Here is a 19849-nt window from a genome sequence, read left to right as displayed (position 1 = left end):
TAATGTTCCTTTACCCACTTTTTATGCCTGTTGATCTATCTTCTTTGTATGTAGTACGAAAACCAAGCACAGTTACTGGGCAAATGGGGCACAAGTGGGCTTGTGGGCCGCTACAAGTTTTCTGATGTAACTGGCAAAATAAAACTGAAGAAGGAAAGCTTCATGCCCCCGAAAGGGTGGGAATGGGAAGGCGAATGGTTCGTTGATCCTGAAAAAAGGTTAGATATTGTTTGTTCAAAATATTTATTGACTACATGTGGTCTAAATTAGAAAAATAATTTACTGAAGAAAAACGATGTTGGAACATTTTAATTTCCTCCTGTACACCTGCATCTTTGGCCACTCTATGGGTCAGTGTATAATAGCTACGTATTCAGATGTTTACCCTGCTTAATCTTCCTTCACTACTTCCTTTTTTCCTCCCCTCCCCCACCTCTTCCTGAGCAGCAGGTTATCAGTTAAGTTTCCCCCCCACCCCTCCCCTGTCCAATATGGCCAAATACTTCTCCTTGGTCTCCCGTCCCCACCACACAGTACTTCCCCATTTATAGGAAACCACCACCTTGCTGCCTCTCATTACTGCACTTCACTCTTCTGCCCAGTAGGGGGCATTCACTGACCATGTTTTAATCACCAATTTTACAAGAAGTGCACATGAATAAACTGCAGTTTGAAACCATTCTGGTTATGCCAGTGCACTGCCAGCTGGTGGCAGCAAACCACACAAGCTACAAAAGCAAAATACTGCGGATGCTGGAATCTGAAATAAAAACAGTGCTGGAAATCTCAGCGGCCCAGGCAGCATTTGTGGAGAGAAAAACAGTTAATCTTTCAGGTCGACAACCGTTCTGACGAAGAGTCATCGACCCAGAACGTTAACTGTTTTTCTCTCCATAGATGCTGCCTGACTCCCACAAGAAACAGTTCAAGAGGCATTGGTGTTTCTGATGCTGTTTTGAATAATAACTTGCATTTAACCAATGTATTAAACATATTAAATGTGCCAAGCCGATCGAGAGGAGAAATGCATGGGAAACGATAGTAGATAATTTTGGGACAATGATTGATGGCATAATTGGAGAGAGAGATTTTGAGTATGTTTTTAAAGGAAGTGAGATTGCAGCTCCTTTCCTTAAACCCCTCTGAGCTGCTGGAGAATAGGGCTCAGATGGCTGACATCTCTGCTGCGGTGATGCAGCAGAGGGGGAAGGATGGACATTGGATTGAACATGCTGTTCGAGGAAGTTGGTGAGGTCGGGCCGTGGGAGCATTTAGAAATGAAGATTTTGAATTCCGTGCATTAGGAGGGTGGAGCTGGTAGAGAAATGGGGAAATGTGCAAGCAGGAGTTGGTGTGGGACAGAATGTGGGTAGCACAGAACAGAAGTATTGAGGCTCAATTACTATTCTTCTCATTTCATGAACACTTTATAGATGTTGTTTAGGAAGGATACACTTTTAAAAAATCTCAACTTACACTGATTTTGAAATAAACTATAATATACTATTTACTGAAATTGCCGCCCCCCCCCCCCCCATTGGAAGCTGGGTGCACACACCCCGTTTCTGTTCATAAAATCAGAGATTTACAGCATGGAAGTAGGCTATTTCGGCCCATCGTGTCCATGTTGACCAGCAAGAGGCTATCCAGCTTAATCCCACTTTCCAGCTCTCGGTCTGTAACCCTGCAAGTTACGGCACTTCAAGTGCCTATCCAAGTAGTTTTTAAATGTGGTGAGGGTTTCTGCCTCTACCACCCTTTTCAGGCAGTGAGTTCCAGACCCCCACAACCCTCTGAAGAAATTTCCACTCAAATCCCCTAAATCATTTACCAATTACTTTAAATTTATGCCCTGATTGTTGACCGCTCTGCTGAGGGAAATTGGCCCTTTCAATCCACTATATATCTAGGCCCCTTGTAATTTTATACACCTCCAATTTGTCTCCCCTCAGTCTTCTCTTTTCCAAGGAAAACAAAAACCAGCCTATCCAATCTTTCCTCATAGCTAAGATTCGCTCCTCCTGGCAACATCCTCGTAAATTTCCTCTACCCTCTCCAGTGCAATCGTATCCTTCCTGTAATGCGATGACCAGAACTGCAAGCAGTACTCTAGATGTGGCCTCACTAGTGTTTTGTATAGTTCAAGCATAGCTACCCTGCTCTTGTATTCTATGCCTCGGCTAATAAAGGCAAGCATTCTGTATGCCTTCTTAACCACCTTATTTACCTGGCCTGCTATCTTCAGGGCTCTGTAGGCGTGCACTCCAAGGTCCCTTTGCTCCTCTACACTTCGGTGTCCTACCATTTAATGTGTATTCCCTTTCCTCATTATCCCTCCCCAAATGCATTCCCTCACACTTCTCTGGATTGAATTCCATTTGCCACTGTTCTGCCCACCTGACCAGTTGATTGATATCTTCCTGCAGCCGACAGCTTGCTTCTTTATTATCAACCACACAACCGATTTTAGTATCCTCTGCAAACTTCTTAATTATATCCCCTATATTCAAGTTTAGATCATTGTGTACCACAAAAAGCAAAGGACCTAGTACAGAACCCCACTGGAAAGAGCCTTCGTCACAAACACACACCAACCATTACTCTCTGCTTCCTGCCTTTTGAGCCAATTTTGGAGCCAACTTGCCACTTTTCCCTGGATCCCATGGGCTTTTACTTTCATTACCAGTCTGCCATGTGGGATCTTATCAAAAGCCTTGCTAAAATCCATATACAGTACATCAAACTCACTGCCCTCATTGACCTTCCCTTGTTAGCGCCTCAAAAAATTGTTAGTAAGACGCAACCTTCCCTTAATAAATCCGTGCTGTCCTTAATTAATCCATGTCTTTCTAAATGAAGATTTATCCTGTCCTTCAGAATTTTTTCCAATAATTTTCCCACCACTGAGGTTAGGCTGACTGGTCTGGTCTGTAATTACTCAGACTATCTCTTTCTTCCTCCTTAAACAAAGATACCACATTAGCAGTCCTCCAGTCCTCTGGCACCATACCTGAAGCCAGAGAGGATTGGAAAATGATGTTCAAAGCCTCTGCTATTTCCTCCTTTGCTTCGCTTAACAGCCTGGGATACATTTTATCCAGGCCTGGGAACTTATCCACTTTCAAAGCTGCTAAACCCCTTAATACCTCCTCTCTGTTTATTTGATCTAATATTTCACACCTCCTCCTCCCCAAAAGCAGTGTTGTCATCACCCTCTTTTGTGAAAACAGTCGCAAAGTATTCATTTAAGAACCATACCCACATCATCTCCTTCACACACACATTACCCTCATGGTCCCTAATAGGCCCTACCCTTTCTTTAGTTATCATCTTGCTCTTAATACATTTATAAAACATCTTTGTGTTTTCCTTGACTTTACTTGCCAAGAATGTTTCATGCTCTCTTTACTTTCCTAATATCCTTTTTTTAAATTTCACCCCTGGACTTTCTATACTCCAAGATTCTGCAGTATTGAGCCTTCGGTCCGTCATAAGCTTTTTTTAATCCTACCCTGTGTGTCCCTAGACACGTCCGGGATACCGCAGGAGCGGAATTATGATAATGGCGACCATTGCACGAAAAATCGGCCGTTGCACTCCGGAACATGGCAGCCGATTTCTGGTGTTACCAGGCCTTAAGGGAAGGGGCAATTTTGGCCCCCACCTTTGTACTGTTCTACATTTACTAGTGCTGATTAGCACCGAATGCAATGAACATTCCTACCCCAACCCATCCGAGATGATTTTTAGCCTATTGTTTTGTGTCTGTCAAAACTGAATGGAAAATCTATTTTTCCATAGATTAAAAATGTAAGGGTTCAATTCTAAAGGAATTGTGTTAATGGCTCTAGATCACTGCTTCTAAAGTCTGACCAATTTGTTAATGGTTATTGTTGGACTTTCACTTCTGCAGCCTTGAAGAGGAGTGGAAAATTCCCCTCTTTAGCTAGAGGCTGACTTACACTCCAGCTTTGTGTTGACAAACCAGGCCACTTGCCCAGTTTCTAATCTCTCGTTTCCAGTCCGCCATGGTTTCCTTCTGATTTTGTTGTATTTCTTCAGGACTGATTTCCTTCTGCTTGAAGTTTAAAACATTTGATTTGGGCAAGGTAAATGTTTTTTTCCTGTATCTTTAGGAATCTCTTGCCTCTAGTAATCTCTCTGTAGCTCTAGTTCTTAATTGACTTTTCCAGCCCTATTGGAAAAGTTTTTTTTCTTCCCTTCCCACCTCCCCATCATGCCCAAATTCCCTTGGTCTGTCTGAGGAGAGGTATGATGCACCACCAGTGCCACTACTGACACCAGTGACAGATGTGCACTAATTTACTTCAACTAAGGAATGGAAATGGTGGGCAAGCCTTTGAGTCTGCCTATATTTATAATGGGATCTGATGAGGAGGGTGGAGGACAGAGACCAGCTGTCTCTCCATTCTCAGTAAGTGGCCTGGGCTGACACTATCATCACACAGATGTTTAGGAGGGAGGAAAACAGAGGTCCATGTCTGTTTCTTTTTTTTTTAAATGCCGGAGGTTATTTATGCCGGACCCCCTGAAACCCTCTTGTGGACCCCCGGTTGAAAATCCCTGCTTAAGACCAAAGGAAGAGGAGAGGAGAGGCAAGATAAATAGTTTAAAGAAAAATACTTGCATTTCATATAAAATATACCCATAACTTGGCTCATTTTATTTTTGCTAATAGTTTGCTAACCGAAGCTGATGCTGGTCACACAGAATTTATTGATGAAGTTTATGAAAATAACAGCCGCTATCCAGGAGCTGAATGGAAAGTAGCGGAGGAGCCTTACACTGATCTGGTGTGTATTGTAATAGTTGGTGTTTCTGCATTTATTACAGTACAATCATATGACAACTCATGCGAGTGTGTGGTTGGAGTGTTCTTTTGCACAGTGATAATGTGTTCTCTATAGTTAGATAATACTTAGTAACATTAAAGCAATATTTCAAGGTCACAAACTCTTACTAATCTGCATTTATTTGAATTGGGCTTTGAGTGTTACATTATAATGTCAGGAACTTGGAAATGGTACTAGTCTGGCATTGGTGCAAGTTCTAACACCATTTCAGTAAGCTCCCACACTGCACAAACCATGCAACCCACACGTGTAATTGTTGGTAAAGCTCACATGGCCCCTGTGCCCGTGGTGCATTTAATGATTTGACGCTCTCATGAGCTCTTCAACTCTTTCAGTCATTTAAAAATGTGACTGTCGCACTTTGTTTTTAGCAGACTATAAATATACCCATAGATTTACAAGCTACTGCAGTGTTACTGAGCCAGAAGAGATGTTCATGCCAAGAATACAAAAGCTGCTATAGGTGTACCTGAACACTAAGAATATTTTCCCAGAATACTAATGACAGACCTTGAGGCAACGTTGCCCAGACATGAGAACATTTTAAAAAATAGGATCAGGAGTAGGCCATTTGGCCCCTCGAGCCTGCTCCGCCATTTAATAAGATCATGGATGATCTGATCATGGACTCAGTTTCACTTCCCTGCCTGCTCCTGATAACCCTTTACTCCCTTATCGCTCAAAAATCTGTGTCTCTCCGCCTTAAATATATTCAAAGACCCAGCCTCCACAGCTCTCTGTGGCAGAGAATTCCACAGCCCTCTGAGAAGAAATTCATCCTCATGAGTTTTAAATGGGTGGCTCCTTATTGAGACTGTGTCCCCTAGTTTTAGTTTCCATAATGAATGGAAATATCCTCTCTGCATCCACCTTGTCGAGCCCTCTCATTATCTTATGTTTTGATAAGATCGCCTCATTTTTCTGAATTCCAATGAGTATAGGCTCAAGCTATCTTCATAAGATAACCCCCTCATCTCTGGAATCAACCTAGTGAACTTCCTCTCAACAGCCTCCAATGCAAGTATATCCTTCCTTAAATACAGAGACCAAAACTGTATGCAGTACTCCAGGTGTGGCCTTACCAATACCCTGTACAGTTGTAGCAGGACTTACCAGCTTTTATACTCCATCCCCCTTGCAATAAAGGCTAATTCCATTTGCTGAATGATTGCATACTAATTTTGTGTTTCATGCACAAAGACCCCCCAGGTCCTTCTGTACTGCAGCACTTTGCAGTTTTTCTCTCTTTAAATTGTAATTTGCTTTTCTATTATTTTTGCCAAAGTGGATAACATCACATTTTCCCATATTATATTCCATCTGCCAGATTTTTGCCCACTCACTTAGCCTGTCTATATCCCTCTGCAGATGTTTTGTGTCCTCCTCACAATTTGTTTTTTCACACATCTTTGTATCATCAGCAAACTTGGCAACATTACATTCAGTCCCTTCATCCAAGTCAGTAATATAGATTGTAAGTAGTTGAGGCCCCAGCACCGATCCCTGTGGCACCCCACTAGTTACTGTTTGCCAACCGGAAAATGACCTATTTATCCCGACTCTCTGTTTTCGGGTTAGGGTTAGGCAATCCTCTATTCATGCTAATATATTACCTCCTATCCATGAACTTCTATCTTGTGTAGTAACCAGACAATGTTCCTACCTGCAGGTTGCACAAGCTGAAATTGAATGCCAAGTTAACAACTGCTGAACCAAGCTCTGAAACCATTTGCCGATAGCCTAATGCAATTCCTGCACGTCTTTGTGCTCCTGGTTACCTTGTATTATGATTTTCTTATTTCATGTTTTCAAGCTTGAAGTCAACTTTTATGATTCGTACAGTTTACTAACTAAAGCTGTTTCTAATCCTGTTAAGAGTTCCTTAAGTTTGCTTTTATTTTCTTTTAATAGAATGGTGAAAAGTCTTCATCGAAAGACGAGATTGAGAATCCACCTGGCTGGAGTTGGGTGGAGGAGTGGGAGTATGATGTCAATCGAGCTGTGGATGAGCAAGGTAATTTTGAGATCAACCTACCGTTGGAAGACCTTTTATTTTGTATGAGGGGAACATTTTTACTGTTTAATTGTTCCAGACTGGATTTTTCAATAAATTTCCCCTCTTTCTATTAACTTGCAAAAAATGGTTGTGGTGAGAGGAGGGAAGAGGAGAAAGAGTTAATGTCCCACTGGTGTCCATCTAAAGTAGAAACAAGCTATCTAAAGTTTTATTTTCAGCCCAATCTTTATAATTTTCTTTGCCACTATGTGTAATAGTTTCAAAAATGGAAATATTGGGATGCAACGCTATCTTCAGACACCTCAATAATAATCTTTATTGTTGGTTCCTTCTCAAAATTGATTTAATTGGTCATACTGATGGGTCACGAGCCATCCTTTTTATTCAATATGATGCATCCTCAATTCTGTATAGGTATTTCACTTTCACCTGTTCAATGTACATTTTGTACTTTAAGACTTAATAATTTGCAAGTGCATGATTTTAAAGTACCTGTACCAGCTGAACAAAGTGACCGGAGATGTTGCATTTCTTAACCCTGCTGACAAACTTTTAATTAAAATATAATTTTGTGCATGTTTTGGTGTGCAAGCCAAATGCTTTGATCTGTTTATTAGATAATGCTTTAGAAAATTCTGTGAAATAAATGTGTAGGATGTCTTTGTGGCTGGTTAAGGTTGGGTAGAGCATGATTCTGTTGCCATTCGTTGCATCTGGACATCAGGTGGTCTTGGATCCTGAGTGTAGAGTTAACCACTATATACAAAGCCAAACTCTGAATATTGATGGAATTTTTGGAGAGCTGCTCACAGAGTTCAAGTAACATGGAAACCATAAGGCATTGAAAGTACTTACTGACTCAATTATGCTAATGTGAAGAAATGTTTGCAAACCAATTTAAAACTCAGTAATCTTGGTCTGATGAATATACCCTTAGCAGCCTTTTGTATGCTTGAGTTGGCATAACTGTCCTAAATCTATTAGAGGCTTTTATGGAATGTTCTGCTTTCCTAAGCTTTTTTATAAATGTAAGATGGTACATGTAGCATTATAGAGATGTGTTGGTGCCTAAAATAGAAATCTTGGGTGTTAGTCCAGGAACTAGTGATGAATGAATCTTGCTGTACCTGTTAAACTACTAAAAGCATAATTGGTTTGAAGCCGAAAGTTAACAAATGATTCTTCTGCAATGTGTTTGACTAACTTGATATTTTTGATGAGGTAAGATTGGGTGGATGAGGGTAGTGCAGATGATGTGTATATGGACATTCAAAAGCTGTTTAATAAAATACCACATATTAGACATGTTAGCAAAATTGATGTCCATAAAATAAGAGTAGCAGCAGCATGGATGCAAAATTAGCTAAGGGATAGAAAACAATTGTGGAGGAAGATATACAGTTGTTCTCCAGGGATCAGTACTAGAACTGCTGTTTTTGATGTACGTTTAATGACATGGATTTGGGGGTACAGGGTGCAATTTTGAAATTTGCAGATGATCTGAAACTTGGAAGTGTACTAAACAGTGAGAAAGATCTACAGACTTTTAAAAGGACATAGACAAGCTGGTGGAATGGGTGGACACATGGCAGATGAAATTCATGCAGAAAAGTGTAAGGTGGTACATTTTGGTAGGAAGAATGAAGAGACACAATACTTGCTAAATGATGCAATTTTAATGTGGGTGCATGAACAGAGACCTGGGGGTGTGCATAAATCTTTAACTGGCAGATGGAGAGTGACACAGTTAATTCAGAGACTGGTCCTGAACTTGAGGAAAGATATAACCTCATGCAGAAAAGTGTAAGGTGGTACATTTTGGTAGGAAGAATGAAGAGACACAATACTTGCTAAATGATGCAATTTTAATGTGGGTGCATGAACAGAGACCTGGGGGTGTGCATAAATCTTTAACTGGCAGATGGAGAGTGACACAGTTAATTCAGAGACTGGTCCTGAACTTGAGGAAAGATATAACCTCGATGGTATGAGATGTGAATTGGCTAGAATAGACTGGTGAATGATATTTAAATGGTTGACAGTGGATAGGCAATAGCAAACATTTTAAGATCACATGGATGAACTTCAACAATTGTACATCACTGTCTGGAGTAAAAAAATAAAACTGGGAAGGTGGCTCAACCGTGGCTAACAAGGGAAATTAGGGATAGTGTTAAATCCAAGGAAGAGGCCTATAAATTGGCCAGAAAAAGCAGCAAACCTGAGGACTGGGAGAAATTTAGAATTCAGCAGAGGAGGGCAAAGGGTTTAATTAGGAGGGGGAAAATAGAGTATGAGAGGAAGCTTACTGGGAACATAAAAACTGACTGCAAAAACTTCTATAGATATGTGAAGAGAAAAAGATTAGTGAAGACAGAATTGGGTGAATTTATAATGGGGAACAAAGAAATGGCAGACCAATTGAACAAATACTTTGGTTCTGTCTTCATGAAGGAAGACACAAATAATGTTCTGGAAATACTAGGGGACCAAGGGTCTAGCGAGAAGGAGGAACTGAAGGAAATTCTTATTAGTCAAGAAATTGTGTTGGGGAAATTGATGTGATTGAAGGCCGATAAATGCCCAGGGCCTGATAGTCTGCATCCCAGAGTACGTAAGGAAGGGGCCCTAGAAATAGTGGATGCATTGGTGATCATTTCCAATAGTCTATCAACTCTGGATCAGTTCCTATGGACTGGAGGGTAGCTAATATAATACCACTTTTTTTAAAAGGAGGGAGAGAGAAAACGGGGAATTATAGCCCAGTTAGCCTGACATCCGTACTGGGGAAAATGTTGGAAACAATTAAAGAGCAGCGCATTTGGAAAGCAGTGACAGGATCAGTCCAAGTCAGCATGGATTTATGAAAGGGAAATCATGCTTGACAAATCTTCTGGAATTTTGAGGATATAACTAGTAGAGTTGTCAAGGGAGAACCAGTGGATGTGGTGTATTTGCACTTTGAAAAGGCTTTTGACAAGGTCCCACACAAGATTGATGTGCAAAATTAAAGCACATGATATTGGGGATAATGTACTGATGTGGATAGAGAACTGGTTGGCAGACAGGAAGCAGAGAGTTGGGATAAACGGGTCCTTTTCAGAATGGCAGGCCACTAGTGGGGTGCCGCAGGGCTCAGTGCTGGACCCCAGCTATTTACAATATACATTAATGACTTGGATGAAGGAATTGAATATAATATCTCCAAGTTTGCAGATGACACTAAACTGGGTGGTGGTGTGAGCTGTGAGGAAGATGTGCAGAGGCTGCAGGGTGACTTACAGGTTAGGTGAGTGGGCAAATGCATGGCAGATGCAGTAGAATGTGGATAAATGTGAGGTTATCCACTTTGGGGGCAAAAACACAAAGGCAGAATATGAATGGTGGCAGATTAGAAAAAGGGGAGATGCAATGAGACCTGGGTGTCATGGTACATCAGTCATTGAAAGTTGGCATACAGGTACAGCAGGTGGTGAAGAAGGCAAGTGGTATGTTGGTCTTAATAGCTAGGGGATTTGAGTATAGGAGCAGGGAGGTCTTACTGCAGTTGTACAGGGCCTTGGTGAGGCCTCACCTGGAATATTGTGTTCAGTTTTGGTCTCCTAATCTGAGGAAGGATGTGCTTGCTATTGAGGGAGTGCAGCGAAGGTTCACCAGACTGATTCCTGGGATTGCATATGCCCAACTCTCTGGCATATGAGGAGAGACTGGTTCAACTGGGCCTTTATTCACTGGAGTTTAGAAAAATGAGAGGGATCTCCTAGAAACATATAAAAATCTGATGGGACTGGACAGGTTAGATGCAGGAAGAATGTTCCTGATGTTGGGAGAGTCCAGAACCAGGGGTCACAGTCTTGGGATAAGGGGTAAGCCATTTAGGACCGAGATGAGGAGAAACTTCTTCACTGAGAATTGTTAACCTGTGGAATTCTCTTCTGCAGAGTTGTTGATGCCAGTTCATTAGATATATTCACGAGGGAGTTGGATATGGCCCTTACAGCTAAAGGGATCAAGGGGTATGGAGAGAAAGCAGGAAAGGGGTACTGAGGTAAATGATCAGCATGATCTTATTGAATAGTAGTGCAGGCTCGAAGGGCCGAATGGCCTACTCCTGCACCTATATTCTGTGTTTCTAGGACAGATTAACAAAGTAGTTAATAAAACATATGGGATCCTGGGCTTTATTACAAGAGACTGCAATCCAAAATTACTTCATTGGTTGTAAAGTGTTTTTGAGACATCAGGTGGTTGTGAAAGGCGCTATATAAATCCAAGTCTGTCTTATTTATAAATAAAGGCATAGAGTACGATAGTCAGGCTGTTTTGCTAAACCTATGTAAAACACTTCGGCTCAGCTGGAGTATTGGTTCGAATTCTGGGCACCACACTTTAAAAAGGACATGAGGGCTTTGGAGAGGGCACAGAAGAGATTTACGAGAGTGGTTCCAGGGATGAGGGATTACAGTTGCATGGATAGACTGAAGAGGCTGGGGTGGTTGTCCTTGGAGCAGAGAAGGCTAAGAGGAGATTTGATGATGTGAGCACAGATTTAAGTTGATTGTCAAACTAGAGGTGACATGAGGAGACACTTTAGTGTTAGGATTTGGAATCCTAACTGCCTGATGGATACAGATTCAATAATAGCCTTCAAGAAAAACTGCAGGGATATGGGTAAAGCGTGGGGGAGTGGGACTAACTGAATCGCTTTTCGAAAGAGTCGACGCAGACTTTGGACTGAATGGTGGTCTCCTGTGCTGTACTATTTGAGGATTCTTACCTAACTGTAATGATATGAAAAATTACAGGACCAAACTGAATTCAAAGTGATGATGAATAGCATCTTTTTTTCTTGAAGGGAGCTAATGCAACAATTCTGGTGCGATTTGTTTTCACCTACTGCTATTCAAAATTTTGTTTTTATCATGATAAATGGTAAAAATATTTGGGATTAACTGTAATGTATCTGAGGGCTGTGTGGCACACTGGCAGCAGCTTTAATATTTTTTGCCATGCTAGTGCCACCGGCTTTTGTCTCGTGTGCCTCGTAGAATGATAGTGCAGAAGGAGGCCATTTGGTCCATCGTGCCTATGCCAGCTCTTTGAAAAAGCTGTCCAATTAGTTCTGCTCCCTTGCTCTTTCCCCGTAGTCCTATAGATTTTTCCTTTTCAAATATCCCTTTTTGAAATTACTATTGAAATCTGCTTCCACCACATCTTTCAGACAGTGCATTCCAATTCCTAACTTGCGTTTATATATTTATTTTTTAATTCCCCTCATCTTACCTCTGGTTCTTTTGGCCAAGTTATCTTTTGGTTACTGACCTTCCTGCCAGTGGAGAAAGTTTTTTCTTATTTGCTCTATCAAAATGCTTCATAATTTTGAGTAACTATTAAATATCTCCTTGACCACTTCTGCTCCAAGAACAGTTCCAGCTTCTCTAGTCTGTACCAAAGGAAACTTGCCAGATTCACTAAGGCCATCTGGCTGTTGCAAACCTGGGCAAGTTTACTTTGGAGCAGAGAGCACTGGCCTGGCTCAAACCAAACTGTATCTTAATGGCGATAGCTGTTACAGCACAGGACTCCACTCAAGTTTGTTCACTTTTTAAAAGGTCCAATTTAACAACCAAATTGCAGATTTTTCTAATTTTCAGAAGTGGAATAAAAAGCAAAGTTGTGCTTCTCAACTTGGGTTACAAATCAGAGGATATGTCTGGGTCTGGCATGTGGTGACAAATTAATAAGTCTGCTTATTGCACTTTGTGTATCCCACTGTCTTCAGGAGTGTATAGCAATCTGCAAAGTTGCCTCACCCTCCTACAAAAAAACATGGCAAACATGATTGAATAACTCTGCTTTCCAAATTGTCGAGGACTTTTATAACTTGCTCCTGCTTCAAGATTGTTGGAGAGTTTTAAAATCTTGTATCCATTTTGTCATTGTTCAATTCCTTTTTCTCCCTTCTATACACGGCAGGCTGGGAGTACGGAATAACATTACCACCAGATGACACACCCAAATCCTGGGTCTCCACTGAGAAAATGTATCATACCCATAGGCGCAGGCGCTGGGTGCGAAGGCGCAAAAAAGACAATCTGCAACCTGAACTGCCATCAAAGGTGTGTTCTGTCAGTCTGTAGAAAATGTGTTGTTTGCTAGTTGCAACAAGTGTCAAAGCTAGCTATCCTGCTGAGGGTTTGGGTGTGATCCTGAAGCTCTTGGCTGGCGGGAATAGTCCATCGAAATATTTCTGCTAAAAATTAATTTCCATTCTGATTTATATCTCGATTGCTGTTTTGTCTGCGAAACTTGTATACTCATGTACATTACTGGCTGTATGCTTTTAGCTGTGGCAACCAAGTTAATTCTCGTGATAAAACCTAAAGTAGCAACATCAGATTATCGGCACCGTGCAAATATTGTTAGAAAACGTCACTATCTGTTGCTGATATTTTGTGTATCTTGTTAGCTTGAACTTGCTTCCAACTTTCAGAGCAAATCACCTGGTCAGGATTCCGAAGGGTGGGAATATGCATCTCTGATTGGCTGGAACTTTCACTTAAAGCAGCGGAAATCAGATACTTATAGACGCAGAAGATGGAGACGCAAAATGTCCCCATCTGGGCGACTTGGGGCTGCAGCAGTCTTCAAACTCGAAGGTGCTCTTGTAAGTATTGGGATTTCTTTAAAACACCACCTCTGTCTGTGACACTTGCACATTTGTGTAATTAGTTAAATTACTCGGTGGGTAGCTGTAGATCAGGAACTGTTCTCATCACAAAGGTCATAAACATCTTTCTAGTGTACAAGTGCCACTCTTTACGGTGAAATCCCTTGAGTTGTAATATCCTATAGCAATCAAGCTGCTTTCTTTGTACAGCTGCCAGGGAGCTCCTGGAGATTGAATTTTGATCTGTTGTGGATCATGTGGTTTTTCACCAGATGCCCAGCTTCCATTGCTGCCATTATTGTATCACAAACAATCTCTGCCAGCTTGACTTGCTTTTCCACTAGGACATTCTTTGCTCCTGTCACATCTGTTCAATGTTAATCTGTTAATTTGTGCAATATTTTTAAAGTTAAGGCAATTTTCTGTGCCTGGTTTATTCTGTGTGCGGTAAAAAGATTATTTGGGTTTCTAAGGATCTTAGAATTACAACTATTTCATTGCTTCACAGCCATTTGAGCACAAACATTTTGCAGTGCTGTTCACTAGTTGGAACTGGTATATTCCAGGATTTGTGGGTGTATATTTGCTTTTGCATTATGTAATACTTTCAAAGTTTTGTGAAAATTTCACTTTGTGTGATGTTGCTATGGAGTGGAGCTGTCCGGGGGGGCGGGAATAAATGACCCTAAAGATATCGTTCGTGGTCTGTTTTGTCTTTTTTTTTAAGGCTCCAGCTTCTGGTGAGGATGGCGATAAATCCCCAACTACAGAATCTGTGTTTGGAGCAAATGCCCCCATGATCTCCTGTGTGTTTGACCGTAAGTAAAACGCTACAGTTCTGAACATTCTGCCATAATGCCACAGACTATCTTCCACCAATAATTGTGTGGAGCAGTAAAGGCTGATCATTTTCCTGTGAAATTATTCACCAAAACTAATGTCTTACACTAACATGTGAATAATGTGTTTTTTGCTCTTTCCCAACACCACCCCTCTTCTCTCCCTCTGTCCACTAAAACCATTGCCCAGAAACCTGTCTTGGTGTTTTTACCAATTTGTAGTAATGTTTTATAGCTACTGGGGCCGAAATTGCCCCTTTTTTAAAAAAAAAAGAGCCCAGTCTCCGACAATCAGGAAATTGCCCTCTTGATTTTTTGACGTGGAGAAGATATTCACCCTGCTCCTGTGCGAATGGAGGAATGTGCACTGCCTGGTCCCTGCCCTGGAAGCGACATTTCCCTAATAGTCGATTGACCACTTATCGGTGCGCCCGACAGCTACGCGCGATGCGCAGCTGCCAGTGGCTGGGCGGTGTGTCCACCTTTTAAAGGGGCGGATGAACTGCCGTGGCCGCCATTTTATTAATTGTCAGCCAACTCTACAGTCGGCCTGACAATGGCAGCCACGGGTTTGGACAGGCAGCCTGGCACCCTCCTCTTGGGGGCATGGGAGTTATTTACCCTGGTAGATACTGAATAAAAATGTGCCGTTTAGCACGAGCTGCTTCCCATTTATATATACATATTTTGATTGAGTCGATGTGCCTCTCCATGTTTCAGCAGTGGCTACTGAGTTGTCACTGTCCAATATGAGAGAGAGAGAGAGAATAATGTAAATGCAGACCGAATCTGGAGGTTGGGGCCTGACCTGAGGAGCACAGCAGAATGGGGCTCACTGGAATAAGATTTTGCTTCACTTCAGAATCAGTTTGGGCCTTCACACTGGATTAACATTTCACATCGATGCTTAATTTAGGAGTGTAATCTAGAGTAGAGCATACTTTTGGTAATGCTGGTGTTTTGTTCCAGGGCCTTTAATCTATCACCTCCGTTGCTATATTTATCAAGCAAGAGCCATAGTTGCTATGGACAAAGACAGCTTTTCAGGTATGTGCTTGTCAAACTTCATCCAGTAAAATTTATTTGATGAACTGTTCGAAATGGCATTGTGTTCTGTATCTGAACTTCCTACATCATAAAAATATCTTGGATGTATATATAATATTAGTCCTGTGCTACTAATGAGTAAATCCGAAGTGAATTCTACAGAACGGATCTGTTGTAGTAAAACCTTCAACAAAATGGAAAGTGTGGGAGTACAACCACCGCGCTGCCACACGTGAACATTTGTTTCTAATCCTTCAATTCAGGATCTTTTTAAAGTAATTGTTTTGTTTAAAACCTCGGTGAAATTGTAATCAGGTTGTCTTTTAATATGTGGCTGGTTGTTTACATCTATTATAAAGGTTGTATGGTGAGTGTGGGGTGCACTCAGTTCCCAGGTCCAAGAATGCAGAAATGGGCATGGAGATGTGTTGCCTCAGGTCTGTGCCTCCATGACATCACCCTGGGATTTCTAGGGTTTTGCAAAACAACCTGCTATATGGGCACCATAAGAATGCTAATGAAGCAAGAAGAGGTGTTTGCAGGGTGCCCTGCAGCATCTCGAAGATAAAAGGAGACGGAATGCAACTAACTCTTTGATCCCCACCTTTGGCCCTTCAGGCTGCTGCACTCCAATAGGCCAGGATACTGGGGTCTTGGGTGTCCAATTATACTCCTGTTTCAACCAGTCAATCCCAGCTTAAGGTGCAGCCAAGGACAGATCTGTGCCATGCAAATGGCCGAAGCCAGGAAAATTGAGCGGACTTTTGCACTCACGGGTGCAGCAGATATCCTGCGACTGTCTTGACACCTGGGAGTAAAATCGGTCCTTATGTTCTGGGTTTTGAATATCTAGGTTCGTGTCATTGTTGCAACTAACTCCCTGAAGTTGCTGCATTTATCTAGGATCCAATGCAAATGCAGTACTGTTGTAAATGTCACTTTGGACTCTCTCAGTTCTCGGCAATTGTGTAGCAGTAGTTAAGTTCCATTTGCTAGGTGCATTTATAATAAAATGGGATTACTCTAAATGTTTCAAATTTTCCTGTTTTTTAAAAAAAAATATTGCTGCATAAAAAAAGTAGTTGGCAAAAGAAGAGTTAAATGCCTTGGACTCTAGTCAGTTATTGAAGGCTGACCTGCACATGACCTAAACAATAATTTCTGGAACTAGGTTGTGGGAGCTTGTACAGGAAAGTGTTATGTTCAGCAAGTCTGTTGTACAGATAAGGGTGATTACGAGCTGTAGATAATGCCAGAGCCCAAAGATGTCTGCTCTTCGATGTCCAATGAGGTGGAAGCAGTCATAAATATCAACAGGTGGAAATTCTGGCCTTCCCTGTTCATATAAAGTTGCCATGTTTAATGGTCTGCAGCCCATCTGTACCGAGCAGTTAGTTATAAGTTGTGAACTTCCTCCAAATATTTGACACTGTATGCTGGAGGCCAACAGTTACAAGCCAGCTGTACATCTTTTGTTATGTTAGTTTGGGATGATTTTGAGGAGAACCATTGCGCAAATCACAAGCAATTACAAATTCTAATCTTTTTCTCCCCCTCAGTCCATCTAACTTTCTCCTCGCCTGTCCTGAAGGTGTTAACTCGTGATGCGCATCAACTCTGTCTTTCACCAAATTGTCAGTGTTTGTATCTGCTTGTTTGTGTTGGCAGATGACAAAAGAAAGGCCCCAGTAGCACATCCGGCTCCTACCTACTGTCACTCCTCCCAAGATTGAATGTCACTGAACACTGGGTGGGAATTCCAGTCTGTGGTGAGGAAGGGTGCCTCTTGTCAGTGTAGTAACTATATAAACCATTTCAGGAAAACCTTTCAATTTTTCTGTCTTACACAACATAAGTGGAGTGTTGCATACACCTGCAGCTGAAGTTATGACGAGCCAGTGCCTTGCTACACTCTGTAAATACACGTCATAGATTTATACTCTGCACTGTTCAGTTTTTGGGTTTTCCAGGTTGTGTGGTGTACCTGGCCTAAGTGACCATTCTTCATGTGAGCTTAGACAGCAAGCCTTTTAACCACTAAGGCGAGGGGGCTATCTCAGCCAAGCATGACCGTGTCCTCACTCGACTTGTGCACAAAGGCGCCTGGTAACATGAGTCACTGGATAGCAATCAGGACTGAGGGCCTTGTTTTTTTTTGTTCTCCCTTATCATGCACTCTTAGACCAGAGGTGCTGAGACCAAATGTTGTGCTTCAACAGTTAGCAGCCTTGCAATGAGGAGGTGCAGTGAAATGAAAGTGTACATTGTATAAAATATTAGCAATAAGCTCAAGACAATTGCAGGCATCAATTAATATAGTTGTAAATTTTTCAAATTGTTCTTGTTTTGAAATCTGTATCGACTCAATTGTGTAGTTCATTTTGATTCCAGTTGTTCTATTGCATGAGTTCCACCTGCACTTTTGCTTTTAATGGAAATTGATAAAACCTTCAGCTTTTTATGTTGGCTTCTCATCAATAGAGGTGATTCTTCAATCTAGTGCTCGAGGGGCATGCAGCTTGGGAAGTAGCGGAGATGCAGGTTGTGATTTTCCAATCATTTAAAATAATCAAAGGTTGCACCTCCCCCTGGTTTCCCAAACTTCAATCCCCATGCACACTGATCTTTGCTTGGAGTACAATCGCCCCTGAAGTATTTTTGCTTTTTCAGGTTTAAAAACTATGACCTTATTTTTGCAGATCCATATGCTCATGTTTCATTTCTTCATCAAAGCAAGACAACCGAAGTTGTCAAATCCACTCTGAACCCAACCTGGGACCAGACCCTTATTTTCAATGACATTGATATCTATGGCAGCCCTGAAAACATCATTAAAAATCCACCGAATGTGATGATTGAAATATTTGATGAAGACCAAGTTGTACGTATTATTTAATTTGGTTTCTTTGCATTGATTTTGCCTATCTGTATAGGACAAGATGTTAAATTTGATTGTTCTATACAGGGAAAAGATGAATTTTTAGGCAGATGTACCTGTCCTCCAATGGTGAAGCTGGATCCAAACACTGATATGACGCCCTGGCTTGTCTGGTACCCAATAAAGAATGGAACAAAGAAATCTGGGGAGCTCCTTGTTGCTGCTGAACTGATATTGAAAGATAAAGTAACTATATTGGAGTATCTTTACACTTTGCCATTACAATAAGATATAGCCTTTCCCCCAGCTCTGATGTGTTTTACACATTAAATAAATACATCCTGTCGCTTTGCCTTTATAGCTTTAATGTTAATAAGCCAGAATTAGTGATTATCTATTTATATCTTGTTTCTCATCTGCAAACTTGTGTCTGAGCTTTGACTGGTTCAGTGTTTATACTGTTTGATCGGTATTTAGATACATGGGAAATTTCTGCCCATTTCCCCCCTTTCTATCTGCACAAATGGCCCACCAAGTTACAAATAAAAAGCAATTTCGACCTTGTCATTCTAAAATCTGTTGGCAGATTTAAGAATACCTTCAATGCCGAGCCTGCTGGCCTTTTCCCTCCCTACGGCTCTGCCATCTAAACTGAAGCCTCCAGCTCGCCTGACTGGCTTTGGTCCTTGTCAGCGATGGCTGTGGATAGCACTCTCGCCTCTGAGCCAGAAGGTAGTGGGTTCAAATCCCACTCCAGAGACTTGAGCACACAAATCTAGGCTGACACTCCAGTGCAATGCTGAAGGAGTGCTGCACTGTCGGGGATGCCGTCTTTCGGATGAGACGTTAAACCGTGGTCCCGTCTGCGCTCTCAGATGGATGTAAAAGATCCCATGGCACTATTTTGAAGAGCAAGGGAGTTATCCCTCAATCAACATACCTGTTTATCTGGTCATTATCACATTGCTGTTTGTGGGAGCTTTCTATGTGCAAATTGGCTGCTGGGTTTCCCACATTATAACTGTGACTGCACTCCAAAAGTATTTTATTGACTGTAAAGCGCTTAGAGACATCTGGTGGTCGTGAAAAGCACGATATAAATATAAGTGTGGTTTTTTTTGCCTGCTGTTTGCTCTTTGACTTCCTCAACAGGCCTTCCCCATAGCTCTTGGGTATATCCAGCCCCAGTTTCTTGGCCTCAATGTGAGATAATTTTTTTTAAATAATCTGACAATGGTCTTGTTTCAGCAGAATGATTTTTAAACACCGCAATCTTTTTGCTCTAATAATACTGTTTGTACTCAATTTTGTGAACTATTTTCTTTCATTCCAACAGCCTGATGGGTCTAATTTGCCAATTCTTCCTCCAGTGCGGTCAGGTGTACTGTACATGGTGCCACATGGCATCAGACCAGTCGTGCAGCTTACTGCAATTGAGGCGAGTCTCATTTCTCCTGTTGTTTTTATTCTACATTGGTGTATTTTTGCTTGAGTTTCAAGAGGCACAAGTCACTGTTAATTTTA

At 41.5% G+C, this 19849-nt stretch overlaps 1 protein-coding gene across 1 annotated transcript in view; it reads left to right on the top strand.

The window, feature by feature from the left end:
• Positions 1–19849, top strand: part of LOC139260334 (myoferlin-like) — a 301635-nt gene that overhangs the window by 111885 nt on the left and 169901 nt on the right. The window contains exons 26-35 of the mRNA XM_070876822.1: positions 55–218; positions 4700–4814; positions 6786–6888; positions 12868–13010; positions 13385–13558; positions 14289–14379; positions 15370–15447; positions 18147–18328; positions 18413–18571; positions 19662–19763. Coding sequence (XP_070732923.1) covers positions 55–218; positions 4700–4814; positions 6786–6888; positions 12868–13010; positions 13385–13558; positions 14289–14379; positions 15370–15447; positions 18147–18328; positions 18413–18571; positions 19662–19763 — 1311 coding nt within the window. The remainder of the gene's footprint in view (positions 1–54; positions 219–4699; positions 4815–6785; positions 6889–12867; positions 13011–13384; positions 13559–14288; positions 14380–15369; positions 15448–18146; positions 18329–18412; positions 18572–19661; positions 19764–19849) is intronic.

The sequence above is a fragment of the Pristiophorus japonicus genome, chromosome 3, assembly GCF_044704955.1.
Source record: "Pristiophorus japonicus isolate sPriJap1 chromosome 3, sPriJap1.hap1, whole genome shotgun sequence".
NCBI lineage: Eukaryota > Metazoa > Chordata > Chondrichthyes > Pristiophoridae > Pristiophorus > Pristiophorus japonicus.
Note: the sequence above shows the minus strand (reverse complement) of the source record. Positions and strands in the feature narration are given on the sequence as shown.